The sequence below is a fragment of the Colletotrichum paranaense genome (assembly GCF_030867605.1).
Source record: "Colletotrichum paranaense strain IMI 384185 chromosome Unknown Scaffold_15.1, whole genome shotgun sequence".
NCBI lineage: Eukaryota > Fungi > Ascomycota > Sordariomycetes > Glomerellales > Glomerellaceae > Colletotrichum > Colletotrichum paranaense.
Genome location: NW_026848973.1, coordinates 346166 through 362049, shown reverse-complemented (window position 1 = coordinate 362049; position 15884 = coordinate 346166). Strand labels below are relative to the sequence as shown.

The following is a 15884-nucleotide window of genomic DNA, read 5'->3' as shown; positions in this document are numbered from 1 at the left end:
GCTCTGGCAAACGTCAATTGATCGCCTTAGACTTGAAAACAATGAAAGCCGCCATTATGGTGGATTTATGGCTTCACGTGTTGAAGGCCTCATGGAGGCTACATCTGAATAAGAATATGTTCACAGAGCAATGAAGCTACAAAAGCTACTGGCATCATAATTCACGCGAATGTTATGTTGACGCCAGGGAGGATTCAGAAAGACTTACAGCAGAGCTCTATGTGTCTTCGCAACCTGAAGCTGCCTTGTGTAGCCACGGAAGTTTTTAGTAGAAGCCTACCGTTGCTGCGAACCACCGCTACAGATTGCACGGAGAGTCCGTCGACTTTGCGAATTTATGGCCAATTCCCGCTACAAATAAGACCGCCCGCACGCTCTCTGAATTTGGATTAACAAAACGAATCTGATGAAATTTTCCTAGATCGTCGTTATGGTAGGATTAGAGGAATCCCGAGTGAAGTTCGGCTCTCATCAATAGTGATGTTCATAACTTTCAAGTAGGGGCCGTCGACCGCTAATTCGCATTTGTATCCCCCCTCATAGAGCATAACAGAGGAAAGCATTGCATTCTATCATGGATTTAATATGCATGGTATCATATTTCTCTTGATACAAAACGGCTTCTTCATCGTAGTCCTTCTTTTAATGCCGTCGGTGGGTTGATTGACAATTAGTTTGTTGTGAGATTCGTAACGAGAGTACTAGGCACAGCACGTTGATGGTTCACCAGCTCATGGACAGTTGATAATATCAGCATTATTGAATGCATCAAATTAACTTTGCAAGGTGTACGACCGAAAAGAATTCGTTCAGCTAAATGCAATAGTCCAGGAGAGTTGTTGTTAATCTTTCTATCACCGTTTTCGCTTCCCTGTATCATCGCTGTCGCAGTCCAGAGACGACAGTTGAGTCCATCCAGTGGTTTCTCCAGCGACTGCTTGACGTCTCAAAGAACTACAGTGTCAAGCCAACTGATCCCTTCGAGGTGCCGTTCATGTTGTAACGTCACATTGCCGCGCGTAGTCCTTTTGAGACACTTTTGTGGAGAGGGCATACCTCTCAGAGAGTGCAAACAAATCCCAAGGTATGACTGTGGACGTTCACAGGCTTCGCTCTACAGTTGTACTTTGATTTTAGTAGCCTGCAAGGCAACCTTCCACCGTCCCAGCTCGGCCAAAGTCCATCACGATTTGCCCCTGGATACTCCGTACCTGAGATGCTTTCGCTATTTGGGTGAGCACCAATCGTTTACTGTGCTCACTTACTCCGGAAGCACAAGCGTAGAAGTCACATTCCGGGCGGAACCCCCGGCATGCGACACGCAAGCTCTGCAGGGCCAATGGACCTGGGCCGGTGGCATGGTAAGATTATTGTTTAAAAAAGGCGGCCGTGTGTGCTAAGATGGAAACGGACAGGCGCCCGAATAATGCCCAGAGGGAATAGAAATTCGTTCCGACTTTTGGATCCGCTAAAGAAGCATACACGGCAAAGATCTTGACAGCATGGGTTTGTAGTCCGAATGAAACGAGCCAGGGCAAGTCGTGCCGAGCGAAAGGGGAGGGGAGGGGGGATTGGTGGTCGAAGGATCGCACTTCGTTTCGATTCCTGGTCTGAGTGGTCCCATTTCCCACCCTCACCAACCGATCCGACGGCTCGCCGGGGAAAATCTGTGCAAAGTCCTTCTCACTCTAGGAGTCTCGCGGCTTCGCGTTCATGATCCTTGGCACACTGTTAGTGAGAATTGGGGGAGAGCCAAGATGCAGAAGTGACCAATTGTCCGAAATGAAGTGAACGCGGCAGTGCACTGCCTCCATTCATCTCCATGTCGCCTGCAGGCCTTGAGGAGCCTTTTACCAGGGGTTGAGAGGGTTGAACTTGGTTAAACCCACGTGGGACGCCTCCGTAGATGGGGAGGGGACGCTCCTTGGACAAGGAATTAGAGAGCTTCTAATCTGCAAATCTCACTTGTTTCCGGCGCTTTCTTTGCCCCCTTGATCCATAACCTTTGTAAGTCTTCAGGTGAGTGTATTTTGACGATTGATCGATCATACACAATGTAAGGGGGTTGAGGCTGAAAAGCACCACTTAACCGGGTTTTCCGAGCATGCCAGTCTGATAATGTGGCGACGATCACCCACTTTAGACGTTTAGCATCAGGCGGAGGACGTAAGCGGCCCGCGGACAGGGAACACTCAAGATAAAAAAAAATAAGGCCGAACCAATGTCTGTTCTTTGAAATCGCCGACTAGTCTCGAGCAGTCCCACGCGTATCGAAAAAGGGCTGTTACCCTCGGCCGCGACGGACTGGGGCCGGCTCCGGGCTCGAGTGTCGGGCCGGTGGGGGTGGATACCAGGTGGCTCGATCATGGCCCCAGAAACGGCGCCGAACTCGTCACTCAAAGGGTGTTGAGCTTACGCGCGTTCTTTGGGGGATCCTGTACCCAGGCGGGCATTTGATTTGGTGCCGAGTGGTCGGATACTCGAATAGCCAACCACAGGTTCAGAAGAGCTCCCGGCGACGCATGCTTATGCGAGGGATTGCTACCTGGTATGCAGGGGCTTACAGTTGAACCTGTATCTGGGACGGTCGAGATGCTCGGCGCCTTACACATCTTAGTTTACTGCTCGGAGGATTTCCCATAGTTGTACGCGGTGTGTGATCCATCATCCCCCGACTTTGCTTCCGTGAGCACTGGAAAATGTTTATGCTCACGCCCCGTGTCACGGACGTAGACGTACCTCTAGATTTTTCGGGGTTGTGTCTACTCGAACCCAACCACTGGAACGGCATACCATGTCGATGCGGGTGATTTTAAAGTGCCGCTCAAGTTGCCCAAACGGCATGAATTCGCGGAGCTATAACCTCTCACGCGGGAAGGGGAGCCTGGGATAGCTAAGAATAGAGGGCATGTCTAGACGAGACAGTTCGCGTGCGGTGTCACCAGGAAAAGCGCGTGCGTCGTAACCGTTGGAGATGTGCTTCCAGGGATCGGGAAGGTGGGAGGCGGTCTCTCTCACTTCCTGAAAGTCCGTTCCCTCGGATTTGGGAGGGCAGAAAAAAGCTAAATGGGTTTAAGGTGGTCGTGTTGGTGGTGGTCCCGAGTAAGTTTTGTCCTCCTTTTGCGTCATTCGCGAGGAAGTGAAGAAGAGGGGGGGCGTGCGAAGATCAGACGAGACGGTATGTCCTGAGACGACCGTTGTTCGGCACAGGTTTCCCATACCCAGTAAAACTTTTGTGCCGAATGAAAGATATGCTCGGTGCGAGTGTGCCGAAGATGGTGTTGTAAGTGGTTTGTAAGGTTAACCTTGAAGCGTCCCCCGAAACCTTGACATGGCTGAGCTTACATTTGCGTGAACCAATACTCTATTCTTCCACCGAGAGTTTCTTTCTAGACTTCAGAACAAACGGTCTATTTCGTATTTACGAGAAGCTTAGGAATAGGGTTCCCGTCAAGATTAACCTTAAGGTTGGTTTGGCAGTCCTCGTCATCGATCTCAGAGTTTCGGTCGTTTACCTTCAAGGTTCAGAGAAAGGCGGTTAGGCTCACGAGATCCTCAAAGAGGTGTTCGTTCTATGTGAGGTAGTCCTATCACTACCTAAGGTAGGATGGTAAAGTGAGTTTGGAGGACGATGGTTCGAAATTACCCCTCAAGAAAAGCGAGGTGCTCGCAGAGCGGACGGCATTCCAATACGTGTGGGATGCTGCCATGCATCCCTAAGTTCAATGCAATAAAAGCCTTGACATCTTTCGGGAACTCTGAGTCGGCTTATCACGAGTGTTATAGTTTGACAAAGTCATTTCTAAGATGTGTAATTTCATGCTAATCTCGCCCGGTCAACCTTAACAGTACTTGAGGGGTAGTAAATGTTCAAGGTTGTGGAACACTAACTTTATAGAAACTTCAAGTAGAAAGTTGCTCATTCGCTGTCGCCACCCAAAGCCTCGCACGAAGCGAGGTGTTGAAATTCTGTCCGAAGGTTGACCCGTGAAATACAACCTTACACGAGAGCATTTCCAAATTCTGAAAAAATATATCCCTGGCAACATGCGGGAAGCGCATGCCGATGATCCATGCCGTTGGTGACGATCAACAGATGGTTCTTGTATCACCTGTGTCGCCCACGCCCAGGATGTCCTGACTCTACCCGCTCTTTATTGAAACTTGGAAACCCAAGAAAGCAAGGCGGCCTTCCTAACATCTTTGTAGCCAGGGTGTTCCGCAGGAACGAGCGGCAAGGTTGAGACTTTGAGATTATTATAAGCATACATCCTTGTGATCAAGGGGAAGGTCAAAGAGGGGGCAGGAGTTGGCGAGCTGTCGCGTGGTGATCAAACGATTTCGTGGGCTTGGCGGCGTCGAGATGAGACCGCCTGCAACTTGACACGACGATCCTTTCCGAGTGCTACGTTGCGCTACAGCTGCAAGGTGGAGCGAGCTTGAATCAAGCACGACTTTCAACATTGAATGTAGACAAGGTAGCCGCCGCCAAGCTAGTATCGGACTTGAGATGAGTATCTTTAACGTTAATTCATGTAAATCCGGATGTATGTCCCCATGTGGATGTAGGTTCAGGAAGCAAGGTTTAGTTCGGAACAAGGGATTATTACTTGTACTGTGTGAAGCCTGTCAGCTCGGTATCGTTCTCTGCTTCGGTAGTAATTTGTTTCTGAGACTGCAGGTGGCAGTCGATTTCCGAAATGCCGACCCGAAGCCGTGGGACTGTCGACCAACGACATGTTACGATGATAGTCATGAGTACCCGTAAAATATTTCAATGAGAAGTTATCACCGGTCGGGGAATTATCGTGGTGTCAGCCTTCAGGGCCGATGATCACATAGTACCTTAACTCGCAGGACGAGACTGAGGTATGGCGACACATACTCACAAGAAATTAGGGAAATTTGCTGCAGCGATTGAAATGCAAACCATGTTCTATCAACTGCTGGATATTACTCAGTCTGTAGACACCAGCTCACACATAGAATCAAGAGTATCCCACTGGGACCCAAAGCACCAGTATTGATGATGTTCTGTTGTGGACCCAACGTACGAGATGATGTCAAGGTTCCTTTCAAACTTGGAACTGTGAGATGCAATCGTGAGATATCTCAATGTCAAAATAGACCGCTTGACTGCTTGTATGAGGCACGTCGTTGAAGCATGAAGATAGTCCTGATGGCAACTGCAAATGTATTAAAAGGTGTGAAGTGTTCCATCTGAGTAAAATTAAAATCGTGCCGAGAATTGTGAAAGTCGGGGTACTTCTTCAATAATATGGTTACGCTGCCTCGCCTGAAGCCTCTTTGGCTGAGGTATTCAAAAACTTGAATTCTGGCTATTTGCCTAAGTTTCCTCTTCAAGTGGTTCTTTGTCCCTATATGCGGGTGATTCTGAACTAATGAACGAAGAGCAAAGGCGCGAAGGCACTGATCGCTTCCATAATCTGAATAGCAACTCTAACCTTTCCTCTCTATGACTTCTTGACTTGTAAAATATACAAGTGTCCCCAATAGGAATGAGATTACGTTCCCAGGACCCCTTCCGTTAGATGCCAGAAATACTTCTTACTTGTCACCAGACTGCAAGCTTCACCGCCATCTCGGGCTCACTGATATGTGTCATTAAGTCAAGGAGGAGTATCATGCCATTGCAGCCTCCGATATTAGAGTACAAGGTATCTAGGGTAGTAGAAGCATTCCGCTCTTGTGAAGTATCTAGTAGGTCACACGTAGAGTGGACGTCCTCCGTTGGTCACAAAGCTGTAACGTCATTCCCTCATTCTCGGCCGCGAAGATCGAAGTTGTGCAATATTCAGTTCCATCGCATTCGGTAGTGCCTTTTCCAGGTTATCGACTAGTCAACGGGTGTTTTCCGTTAAACTTCCGGCATTCATGAAGTCCACCTTCTTTCGCAACTCTTCGATGATCCACCCGGGTCCCTATTTCACGCCAATGAAGAGCGGCCTCCCATACTATTCTACAAGCCTAAGGGGCTGATTCAGACTCGGAAGCCTGAAATTAAGGATGAGTTGCGTCTGTTTGTGAGATGTCAGCTAATGAAGCAGCGGTATTTCTCCGCGGTCGTGGACTGCATCGACTTTGAGTCTCAATCCAAATCTTGTATATAATCACTACATGGCCGCTTGGGGAAATCGCCTATGCTTTCATTCGAGCGTCATAGTCTCAGAGCAGCATTACTCAGATTCCCATCGATAAAGGGAGTCTTTGAGAATTACTCGAGCATTATTTGCATGGCGACATGTTTCTTTCATCTTCTGAGAGGAGAGTCTACTCTCTCCCACCACCTATCATCTGGCTCACGTCCAATCTGACTAAATCACTACTTGGAGCTGGTCAGCGACTACTAACAGTCAAGATCCCTTCTGACCGTATGTTTGGCACGAGAACCACTCACCGATACTTGGGCACTTTCGCTCGAGTACAAGGTGTCGTGGCGTTCGCGCCAAGTAATCTGCCGTAAGTCAAACCACCCACTTTTGGCCCACCCCCCCTTTTGGCCTACCCTAACAACATAGTCTCAAAACATCGGCATTAACTACAGTCAATTAATTAACTACCTTCCACTACTATAATAATATAATCAAAATTATTATTAGGTAATTCGACCCCTACGAGTCGATTAAGACTAACTAAACAGTTACTAAAGTCCTCCTAAGCCTTCTATATATCCTAGATATTTATAAACTTAGTATTTAGGTTTATTAGTATACTCTTTTTTTTCTTAGGCCTTATACGCTTAACCCTTATTTTTAAAAGTCGAATTTAGTACTAAGATATAGCTAAGTAATAGGCCTACTTACTAAATACCTTTTTTACTTTTCTAAATAGTAATCGTTAAGTAGTATCGTTTAAACTAAGCTCTATAAATAGTTTTAAGTAGTTACTAAGCTCGCTAGCTTTCTTAAGAATTAACTAGTTAATAATAAAAGTCGCTAATACCTAATTAAGTAGTTTATTAGTATTACTAATTATCTACCTAGCTTCTATACCCCTTTTAAATAGTATAACTTATATAAGTAGGACTATTAGATTAAGAAGTAGCTTAGCTATATTAAGTAGCTATAGTTTAGTTACTTTTTAATTACTTCGTATATTTAATAACGTTAAACTAGCTAAATAAGTAAACTAGTAATAGCCTAAGAAGTACTACTTTTTAATAATAATAGAATTCTTTACTATATCCTCCTTACCGAGCTCCTTTTTATAATAGGATTTAATAAAACTAAAGATAGCTATATCTAATAGCTAGAGGATATAGGAGGTATATAGTAATAAGAATAATAAGTAAACGTTATTTCTATAGCATTCTTATATAAATTCTATCGTTATATAACTCCTATACCTATCTAATACTAATAGTCAAGGCTAGTTTAGCTTACTAAGCCCCCTAATAGGGGGGGTCTTAGTCTATAATAAGAATACTTCTTTTAACTAATATAGGGTAGTCTCGTTAGTCGTTTAGCTATTATCTATTACTATAAATTTTTAACTATCGTAAGGGTTAAGTTAAAGTAGAAACTACTACTACTATACTAACTTTCTTTTATAAATAATTAGTAGTTTAATAAATCTACTATTAATAAAAATATACTTAATAATCGTTACCTAGGTACGCAAACTAGGCTCTTTTCTTTATATTATTATAGCCTCTACTATACCTAAGACTAGCCTATTAGCTCCCTTACCCTCTATTATACTAGTTTTATTTATATTATACTTATTAGCCTATTTAATACTACTAATCTTTAGTATATTAAGTAATCTAAACTATAATTTAATTATATTAATAGTAGTTTTATTAATACGGTACGAATTTATTAGATAACTTCTTTAGACCCTTATTAATAGATTCTTTTTAATAAAAGCGTTAATCTATCTCTTTTTAAGTAGTTATTACGACTTAATATATATAACTAAAACTAGGGCCTGCCCCGCAGGCTTACGGTAGCTATAATATACTATATATATAAAAATATAAGAACATAGGGTAACTCCTATAGAATAAAAGAACTATAAAATAAGTTATATAATAATAAAAAATAAAAAGGTCCGTATATTAAAAATACGGATCCTATCTTTTTAAAATACGGAGCCCGTATATTTAAAATACGGGGCTTATTAAAATAATATATAAATAAAAAATATATTTAAAAACGAGACTTATATATAGTATAAACTTAAGCCGGGCTTAAAAATAAACTTCTTATAGCTTTTTTAGTAATTAACTTAATATTAAATTTTACGATTATTTTTAGCTATTTTTATTAAGAACCCCTTTTAATAAGACTATAATTAATTACTAAAACCTTACCTACCTTACGATTTATAAATATAGCTTTAAAAAAGCTATTTATAATTATAATACTATTTACTTAGTATTCGTAGCCTTAACTTTTATTAATATACTTACTATAACTAATTAGCTATAATATTTTAATTACTCCTATTTAATAAGTTTATTTTATAAAAGACTAACTAAATAGTATAAATATATTAATTATTAATAATAATAGTACTACGTAGCCTACCTAGGTAGTTATACTTATTATATAATAGCTATACGATATAATACTTAAACTTAAGAATAAGAATAAGTAGCTTTATACTTAGCTCCTAGCGCCCCGACCTCCTTTAGTACTTAGAATTAAATACCCTAAACCAGAACCCTATAATAGATCTCCGGATACGTTTTAAAGATTTCTTACTCGAACTAGGGCTTATTTATATTATTATAAATCTTTTTTTATTATTAAAATAAATAAAGTTTATTATATAATATCTTTTTTTAAAAAGGATACCCTTACTTAGTTCGAACTATTTATAAAAGATTATTTTAAAAATAAATATAAGATTTAAGAAATAAATACTAAAAAGATCTTTAATAACTATAATAAGTTTAAAAAAAAACTTAAGGAAACTTTTAGTAACCCCGATAAAGAACGAATTACTAAATAAAGGTTTATAACCCTTATATAAAAGGGGTTAGTTAGTAAGTATATATTAGAATTTAAATAGATTATTTTTAAACTTAATTAGGGTAATAAAGCGCTTATAATAGCTTTTTATTATAACTTAAAAAAAAAAGTTAAAAATAACCTCTCTTAATAAGAACGACTAAATAAGCTTTATAATTATATTAATATAATAATTAAGATCGATAACCGACTTTATAAACGACGCTTTAAATAAAAAAGATAAAATACTTAGAATAACTAAGCTAAACTTAATAATAAATATAAGTATAGACTAATAACTACTACGATAGGGTATTATAGCGGACTAATAGACCTTAATATTATTAAAAAAGAATAACTTCGCTAGAAAAAGGATTTTAAATATTATAATTATAATAAAATAGGATATATAACTAGAAATTATTAATAACCTAAGCGTATTTAATACTAACCTATTTTAAAAAAGCGAGCTAATATTATAAATAAAGAAGTTCCCTATAAATAACTCTTATAAACGGCTTATTATAATAATAACTATTTTACTTATTAAAATAGTAAAGAGTAAATAGAATAGTACCTAAAATAACTTAAAAATAAGGGGCGATCTAAATACGATATTATATTATTTATTAGAACTTTAATAATAATAATAAAAAAAAAAAAGATATCTACCTACCGACCCTATATTCTTAAAAAAATAATATCGAATATATTATTATGCTCTTTTAGATTTATAAAAATATAAAAAAGAAAGCTAAAACGGACCTTATTATAAGGGATATATTTTACTTTCTCAAAAAATAGATTAAATAAAAACTCTTAGCTAGTATAAAAAAGTAACTTTTTAAATTTAAAAAAAGAGGACCTAATACTAAAAAAATTATAAATAGCCTCGTTTATATAGTATAATAAAATTATATAAACTAGAAACTATTTATTAAATTAAAAACTAACTTAAATAAAATTCTAACTAAGTCTATTTATATAATAAGACGGGTAGATATTAATAAGAAATTTATTCGTAAAGTTAAAAAATAGCTTAAGGACCTCGTATATAAAAATAAGATCGAAATATTTAAAAGACCGACTCTTAACTTCGGAATTATAAAAAAAAAAAAAATTAACTTTAATTTTAAGGAAAAAAAAAATATTAAAAAGGGAACTAGTTCTTTTTATTTTAATAAAGTAAAATTACTTTATAATTTAGATAAATTTCGTAACGTTACTTAATAATATACTTAGATAGAGATTAATTATATTACGGTAGTAAGTATTAGGGCCCTGTGGGCCCTATAGCTTAGCCTTAGGCTACGAGGCTAAGCTCTTAGTAGTTACGTAACGGGCTAGACCGCTAGGCCTAAAGGGCTAGCTTATTAGCTTCTACTTACTATTCTATTTTTTCCTTCTTTATATTAAGTCTTTAGTTTATTAAGTTAATATAATAGCGTTCTAACTTACTTCGAGTTCCCTTTTATAATACTATTTAATATTACTTAATTAACTATTTTCTAAAGATAGAACGATAATATTTTAATTAATTAATAACTAGCTACCCCTACTAAGAAAGCGTATAAAAGAGCTAAGTAATAGCTAACTAAATTAATCATACGTAAGTAGTATAATTAATACCCCCCAAAATATATACCCCTTTTACTAAATATAATAATTAAAGGATATAACTAAGGAGGCTAGGTCTCTTTTTATATTAACGGCTTTTAATAGAGTTACCGCCTCTACGAGTCTTAATAGAGCGTCATAGGCCTTAATAAAGGCGCTAAGCTTCTAGTTATTAACCCCGAAGTTACGCTATTTAATTAGCTAATAGAGCGTTTTTTACTTTTTACTACTTAAGCTAATTACTTAGTATACCTTAGTAACGTAGCTAACTAGCTTACTTTACCTATTTATATCCGTAATAATATCCTCTTTAAGAAAAATATTAAGTAGAATATCGACCTCGACCTTATTTATAAGCTATATTATAAGGATAATAAGAAGACCCTACTTAAGTAAATCGAATAGTAGCTAAAAATACGTATTACTTAGTATTAATTAAAATAGGTCCTAGCCTTTATTATTAATTAGCTAAGTAGTAGTACTAAGCGCTTATATAAGATAACCCGTAAGAACCTCGATCTTATACGTACTACTACTATAAAGCTCTATATTATAAAAGAGGCCCTTACCTAAGCCTATATTAGTAATACTATTATAGCTAAAAAACTTAAGTAATTAGAAAACGGCTTATAAGCTAGCTTTATTTAGGATATTAGTACCCTTAGTATACTAAAATAGCGTTTAGTATACTTAGAGACGTAAAGTAGCTACGAGACTACTCTAGCCTTATTTTATTATGTCCCCTACGGTTCTTAGAAAATACTTAACGTACTTATTTTTATTAATAATAATAGTAGCCTTAAGTTCGATTATTAGCTTTAGTATATTATAAAGCGTTTAAAGAACGCTAATTATAATACTAATAAGTATTACTTAGAGTATATTATTAATAAGATTAGAGATAGCGCTACGGAGTTTATATACTTAATATTAACCTCTAACGAGATTACTACGGCTAAGTAGTTATTTTACGAGCTTAAGTCGGCTTATATTAGCCTAACTACTATAAATAACGCTAATTATAAGCTAAACATATTTATAATTATACTTAAAAATATTTACTAAAAGCGCTCTATATTTACTAAGCTCGCGCATATTAATAAGCTTTTTAAGTCTTAGTAAAAACGCCGTTTTAATAATAAGCTACTTATATATCTTTATAATTAGGCTATTTCGAAATACTTAAATAACTCGGCTACTTTTTAAAAGTATATTAAATACGTTACCTAGCTAGTTAATATAATATAGCCCCCTTTTATAAAGGACCGTATAATTAAGATTTCTAACTAAACTTATTAAACCTCGAGTAAAAATAATAGAAATAATAGAAATAATAGAGGTATTAAAAGTACTAAATAGAACCGAGGTTATACTTCTACCTATAAAACGATCCCTAAAGCCTTATATTAAAAACTTAAAAATAGTAGCGCTTACTTCGTCTATAATAATACTAAATATATTTCTAAAGATTACCCTAAGAAGCTAAAGATTACTATAGCCGCTATAGACGCTACTATAGGTCTTATTAAAATAGAACCGGGTTTAGAAAACTAGACCCCCTAATAAAAATAAACTCCTAGTTAAGGGACATATATAAAAAGGACAAAAGATTAGTAATTAATTTAGTAAACCTATAGGATTTTATAAGGGGCTAGCCCCTTAAAATAGAGCTTATACTAATATTTAATAAATATAAAATTTACTTAAGAGCCTTATTTAATATAGGAGCTAATAAGTACGGATTTATAAATAACTACGTAACCCCTTTATTATAATAATTCTGCATAGCCCTATTTTATAAATTACTATACCTAATTCCTATTACTAAATTTAATAAGGAACGATTAAATAATACTAGCGTAATATAGATCGCTAACCTATATATTAATTAATAGGTCTTTTTAAAAATACCTTTCTTTTAATTTAATATAGGCCGCTATAACCTAATCTTAAGATAGAAATAGTTCGAATATTACGAAGTAAATTTTAATATCCGCTATTATTAGCTAATATAACCTAAGAACCTACCGTTATAAGAAACGCCCTTTATTATTATTAAGGATATTAAGGACCTATATACCCTAGAAGTTATTAATATATAATATTAAATTAATACTAACTATTAATAGGACCTATTCGAGATAGATATATATTACGGCTAGCTAGTCGTAATAAATATATTAATAAAAGTTAAGGCTACGAGTACTAAGTAAATAGTATCGTAGTCGTAGATAGCTTCCCTAAAGCTATATCTATAAGTTATAAAGTAAGTAAGGCTTTAGTAATTAATCGTAGTCTTATTAAAAGGGATTCTTAATAAAAATAGCTAAAAGTAATCGTAAGATCTAATACTAAGTTAATTACTAAAAAAGCTATAAAAAGTCTATTCTTAAGCCCGGCTTAAGTCTATACTATATATAAGTCTCGTTCTTAAATATATCTTTTATCTATATATTATTTTAATAGGCCCCGTATTCTAAATATACGGGCCCCGTATTTCGAAAGGACGGGGTCCGTATCCTTAGCATACGGACCTTCTTATCTCTTATTATTACGTAACTTATCTTATAGTTCTTCTATTCTATAAGAGTTACTTTATATTCCCGTACTCTTATATATATAGTATACTATAGCCGCTATAAAGTCTATAGGATAGGCCCTAGTCTTAGTTATATATATTAAGTCGTAATATTAAGTCTCTTTTTTAAAAGTCTAATCTTATAGACCTATAAGTAAGTTATCTATTCCTAGGTTAGGGATTCGTTAAGTATATTTTTTTTAAAATATACTAATATAATATTAGGTCGTATTAAAAAACGTCTATCGAGTAATTTTATTTCTAAGCTTTATTTAGCTTATAACGACGTATTTAATCGCTTTAATTCTAATAACGTAATACTTTATATTTAATACTTTTGCGCGAAACGTACGTATTATATAGTCGAGGGGTCGAAGACTTATTAAGATTATAAAAATCTAAAGCGCCCTTATAACGGTCTTATTATTACGTTAAGTTATAAGTATTATTATAGTTTTTTTATTTATAGTTTTACTAATATTCTATAGTAAAGAGGCTAAGTAATTAGCGTTAAGATTTAGAAAAAAAAGAAGAGGAGGCTAGTAATACCTTACTTAATTTTTATATAAAGCTTACTTAGATCTAGTCTAAAATCGTAGAGGTAGCTAGTTATTTAGCTAGGATTTAGACTATTTAAAAAAAGGTAAAAGAACGGTATATTAAGACCTTTATTCGAAGTATATAAAAGTTAAAAAAAGAGGATCGTATTCTTTTTATATTAAATACTTACGAGCGGTAAGTAATAAGCGATCTTTAAGTAATAAGTATTTCTAATAATATTAACTAGACTTTTTTTAGGATTAGTAACGAGTTTACCTCCCTAGGACCGTTAGTACTAGATACTAACGTTCCTAGGTATCGTAATAGTCCCGTAGGAGTTCTTAAGAATATTAGAGGTTCGTAATAAGTTCTTATATATTTTTTTTATATCCATAGCCCTTCTACTTAATAAAGTATTCCTTCTTATTATCCTTTATTCTATAGTCGATAATTCTTTTAACTTCGTATTCTAATTAGTTTAGTTTAAAAATAATATAATTTTCTGTATATAAACTTTTTAATATAAGCTCGAGTAATAAAATATAGAAGATAGGATAGTATCGTATCGTATTTAGTAATCTTAATTCGTAATTAATAAGTAAGACTTTCTTAATAATTTCGAAAAGTCTAAGTTTTTTATAATCTAATTTATTACTTAGTCGTTTCGTTTTAATATTATAATAAAAAAGATAAACGCTATCCCCCTTTTTTAAAAATAGTCCTCTAATCCTTAATCTATCCGTATTTTTTTTTATATGCTATTGTACGAACTCGAGGTTTAGTAAGGCTTATTTATAGATCTCCTTAAGTTTATTTATATTTATAATAGCTTTTATAGCTTATAGTCCTTATTGTACTTCTCTATATACTATTAGTTAGAATCCGTAATTAAAGTAAAACGGGGATTCTCTCGTGCTCTTACTAACTATACTATTATATACGAACTAGGCTATTAGTAAAAGTGTTACTTAATTATCCTAGTTATAGTTTATATAATAATAAAGGTATATTTCGAAAATCTAGTTAATCCTTTTTATTTATCTATCGGTTTATAAATAAAATAATATCGATAGTTTATAATCTATACCAAATTACGAAATTAGAAATTTTTAAAACTTCGAAATAAATAGCTTATCTCTATTAAAAATAATTTCTTTTAGTAAGCCGTAATTTGAGAGTATAACCTTAATAAATATATATATTAAGTCTTTTACTATACTAAATTCTTTATAAGGAATAAAATATATAAACTTAATAAGTCGGTTAACTATAACTAAGATACTATCGTACTATATTTTAGTAAATAGTTCCCTAGACTTTAGTAATTTAATAATAAAGTTTTATATAATTAAATACTATACTTCCGTTAGTAGTTATAATAGTTATAGCTCGTTATAAGGCTTATGCGGGCTATTTTTACTTTTTTTATAAGTCGCATAGTCCTTAATTACTTTTATAATTTTAGTACGTATAGCGGATTTATTATAATATTAGTAAATCCGTTTCTATATTTTAGTAACTCCTTAATAACCGTATACTAATATACTATAAATTTTTATAATAAGTTTAGGGGTTATTTTTCTAATCGGGCTAGTATTAATCCTTTTAGCTATTATAAAAAGCTTCGTAATTAATATAAGGCTACCGTCCTTCTCTTATTTAAAAATAACTTATATTTCTTCGGGGACCGCGACTTCGTAATTAGGTCTTTTATTAAGAGCGTCTACTCTACTATTTTCTAAACCTTTCTAATAAATAATTCGGAAGTTATATTTAGATAGGAATTCGCTCTATCTAACTTATTATTTATTTAGGTTCTTATTTATTATAAAATTTATAAGGTTCTTATAGTTTATATAAACTATAATTTCGTACTTAGTTCTAAATAACTATAGTCTCTATTCTTAAAATACTTCGATAATTACTATTAGTTCTTTATTATAAATTTACTAATTTAATTCTACTCCGTAAAATACTTTAGAATAGAAGTAATATAAGTAAAGTTTTTCTCGTTTATCTCGTTATTTTAAAACTACTCTTATAATAAAGTCCGAGGTATCGGTCTCGACTTCGAAGGGTTTTTGGGGATCTGGGATTATAATAACTAGTTCGGAAACGACTATATTCTTAACTTTAATAAATACTTCTTTATACTTAGGGTCCTAAACGAA

General features: G+C 34.8%; 1 protein-coding gene across 1 annotated transcript; it reads left to right on the top strand.

Moving 5' to 3' along the window:
* Positions 1-2273: 2273 nt before the first annotated feature.
* On the top strand, positions 2274-2570 carry CPAR01_14310 (uncharacterized protein; the record flags this gene model as incomplete). The annotated part of the gene is made up of 1 exon (XM_060498561.1): positions 2274-2570. A coding segment is annotated over one exon (297 nt), but the record flags the coding sequence as incomplete, so codon positions are not given.
* Positions 2571-15884: the final 13314 nt, after the last annotated feature.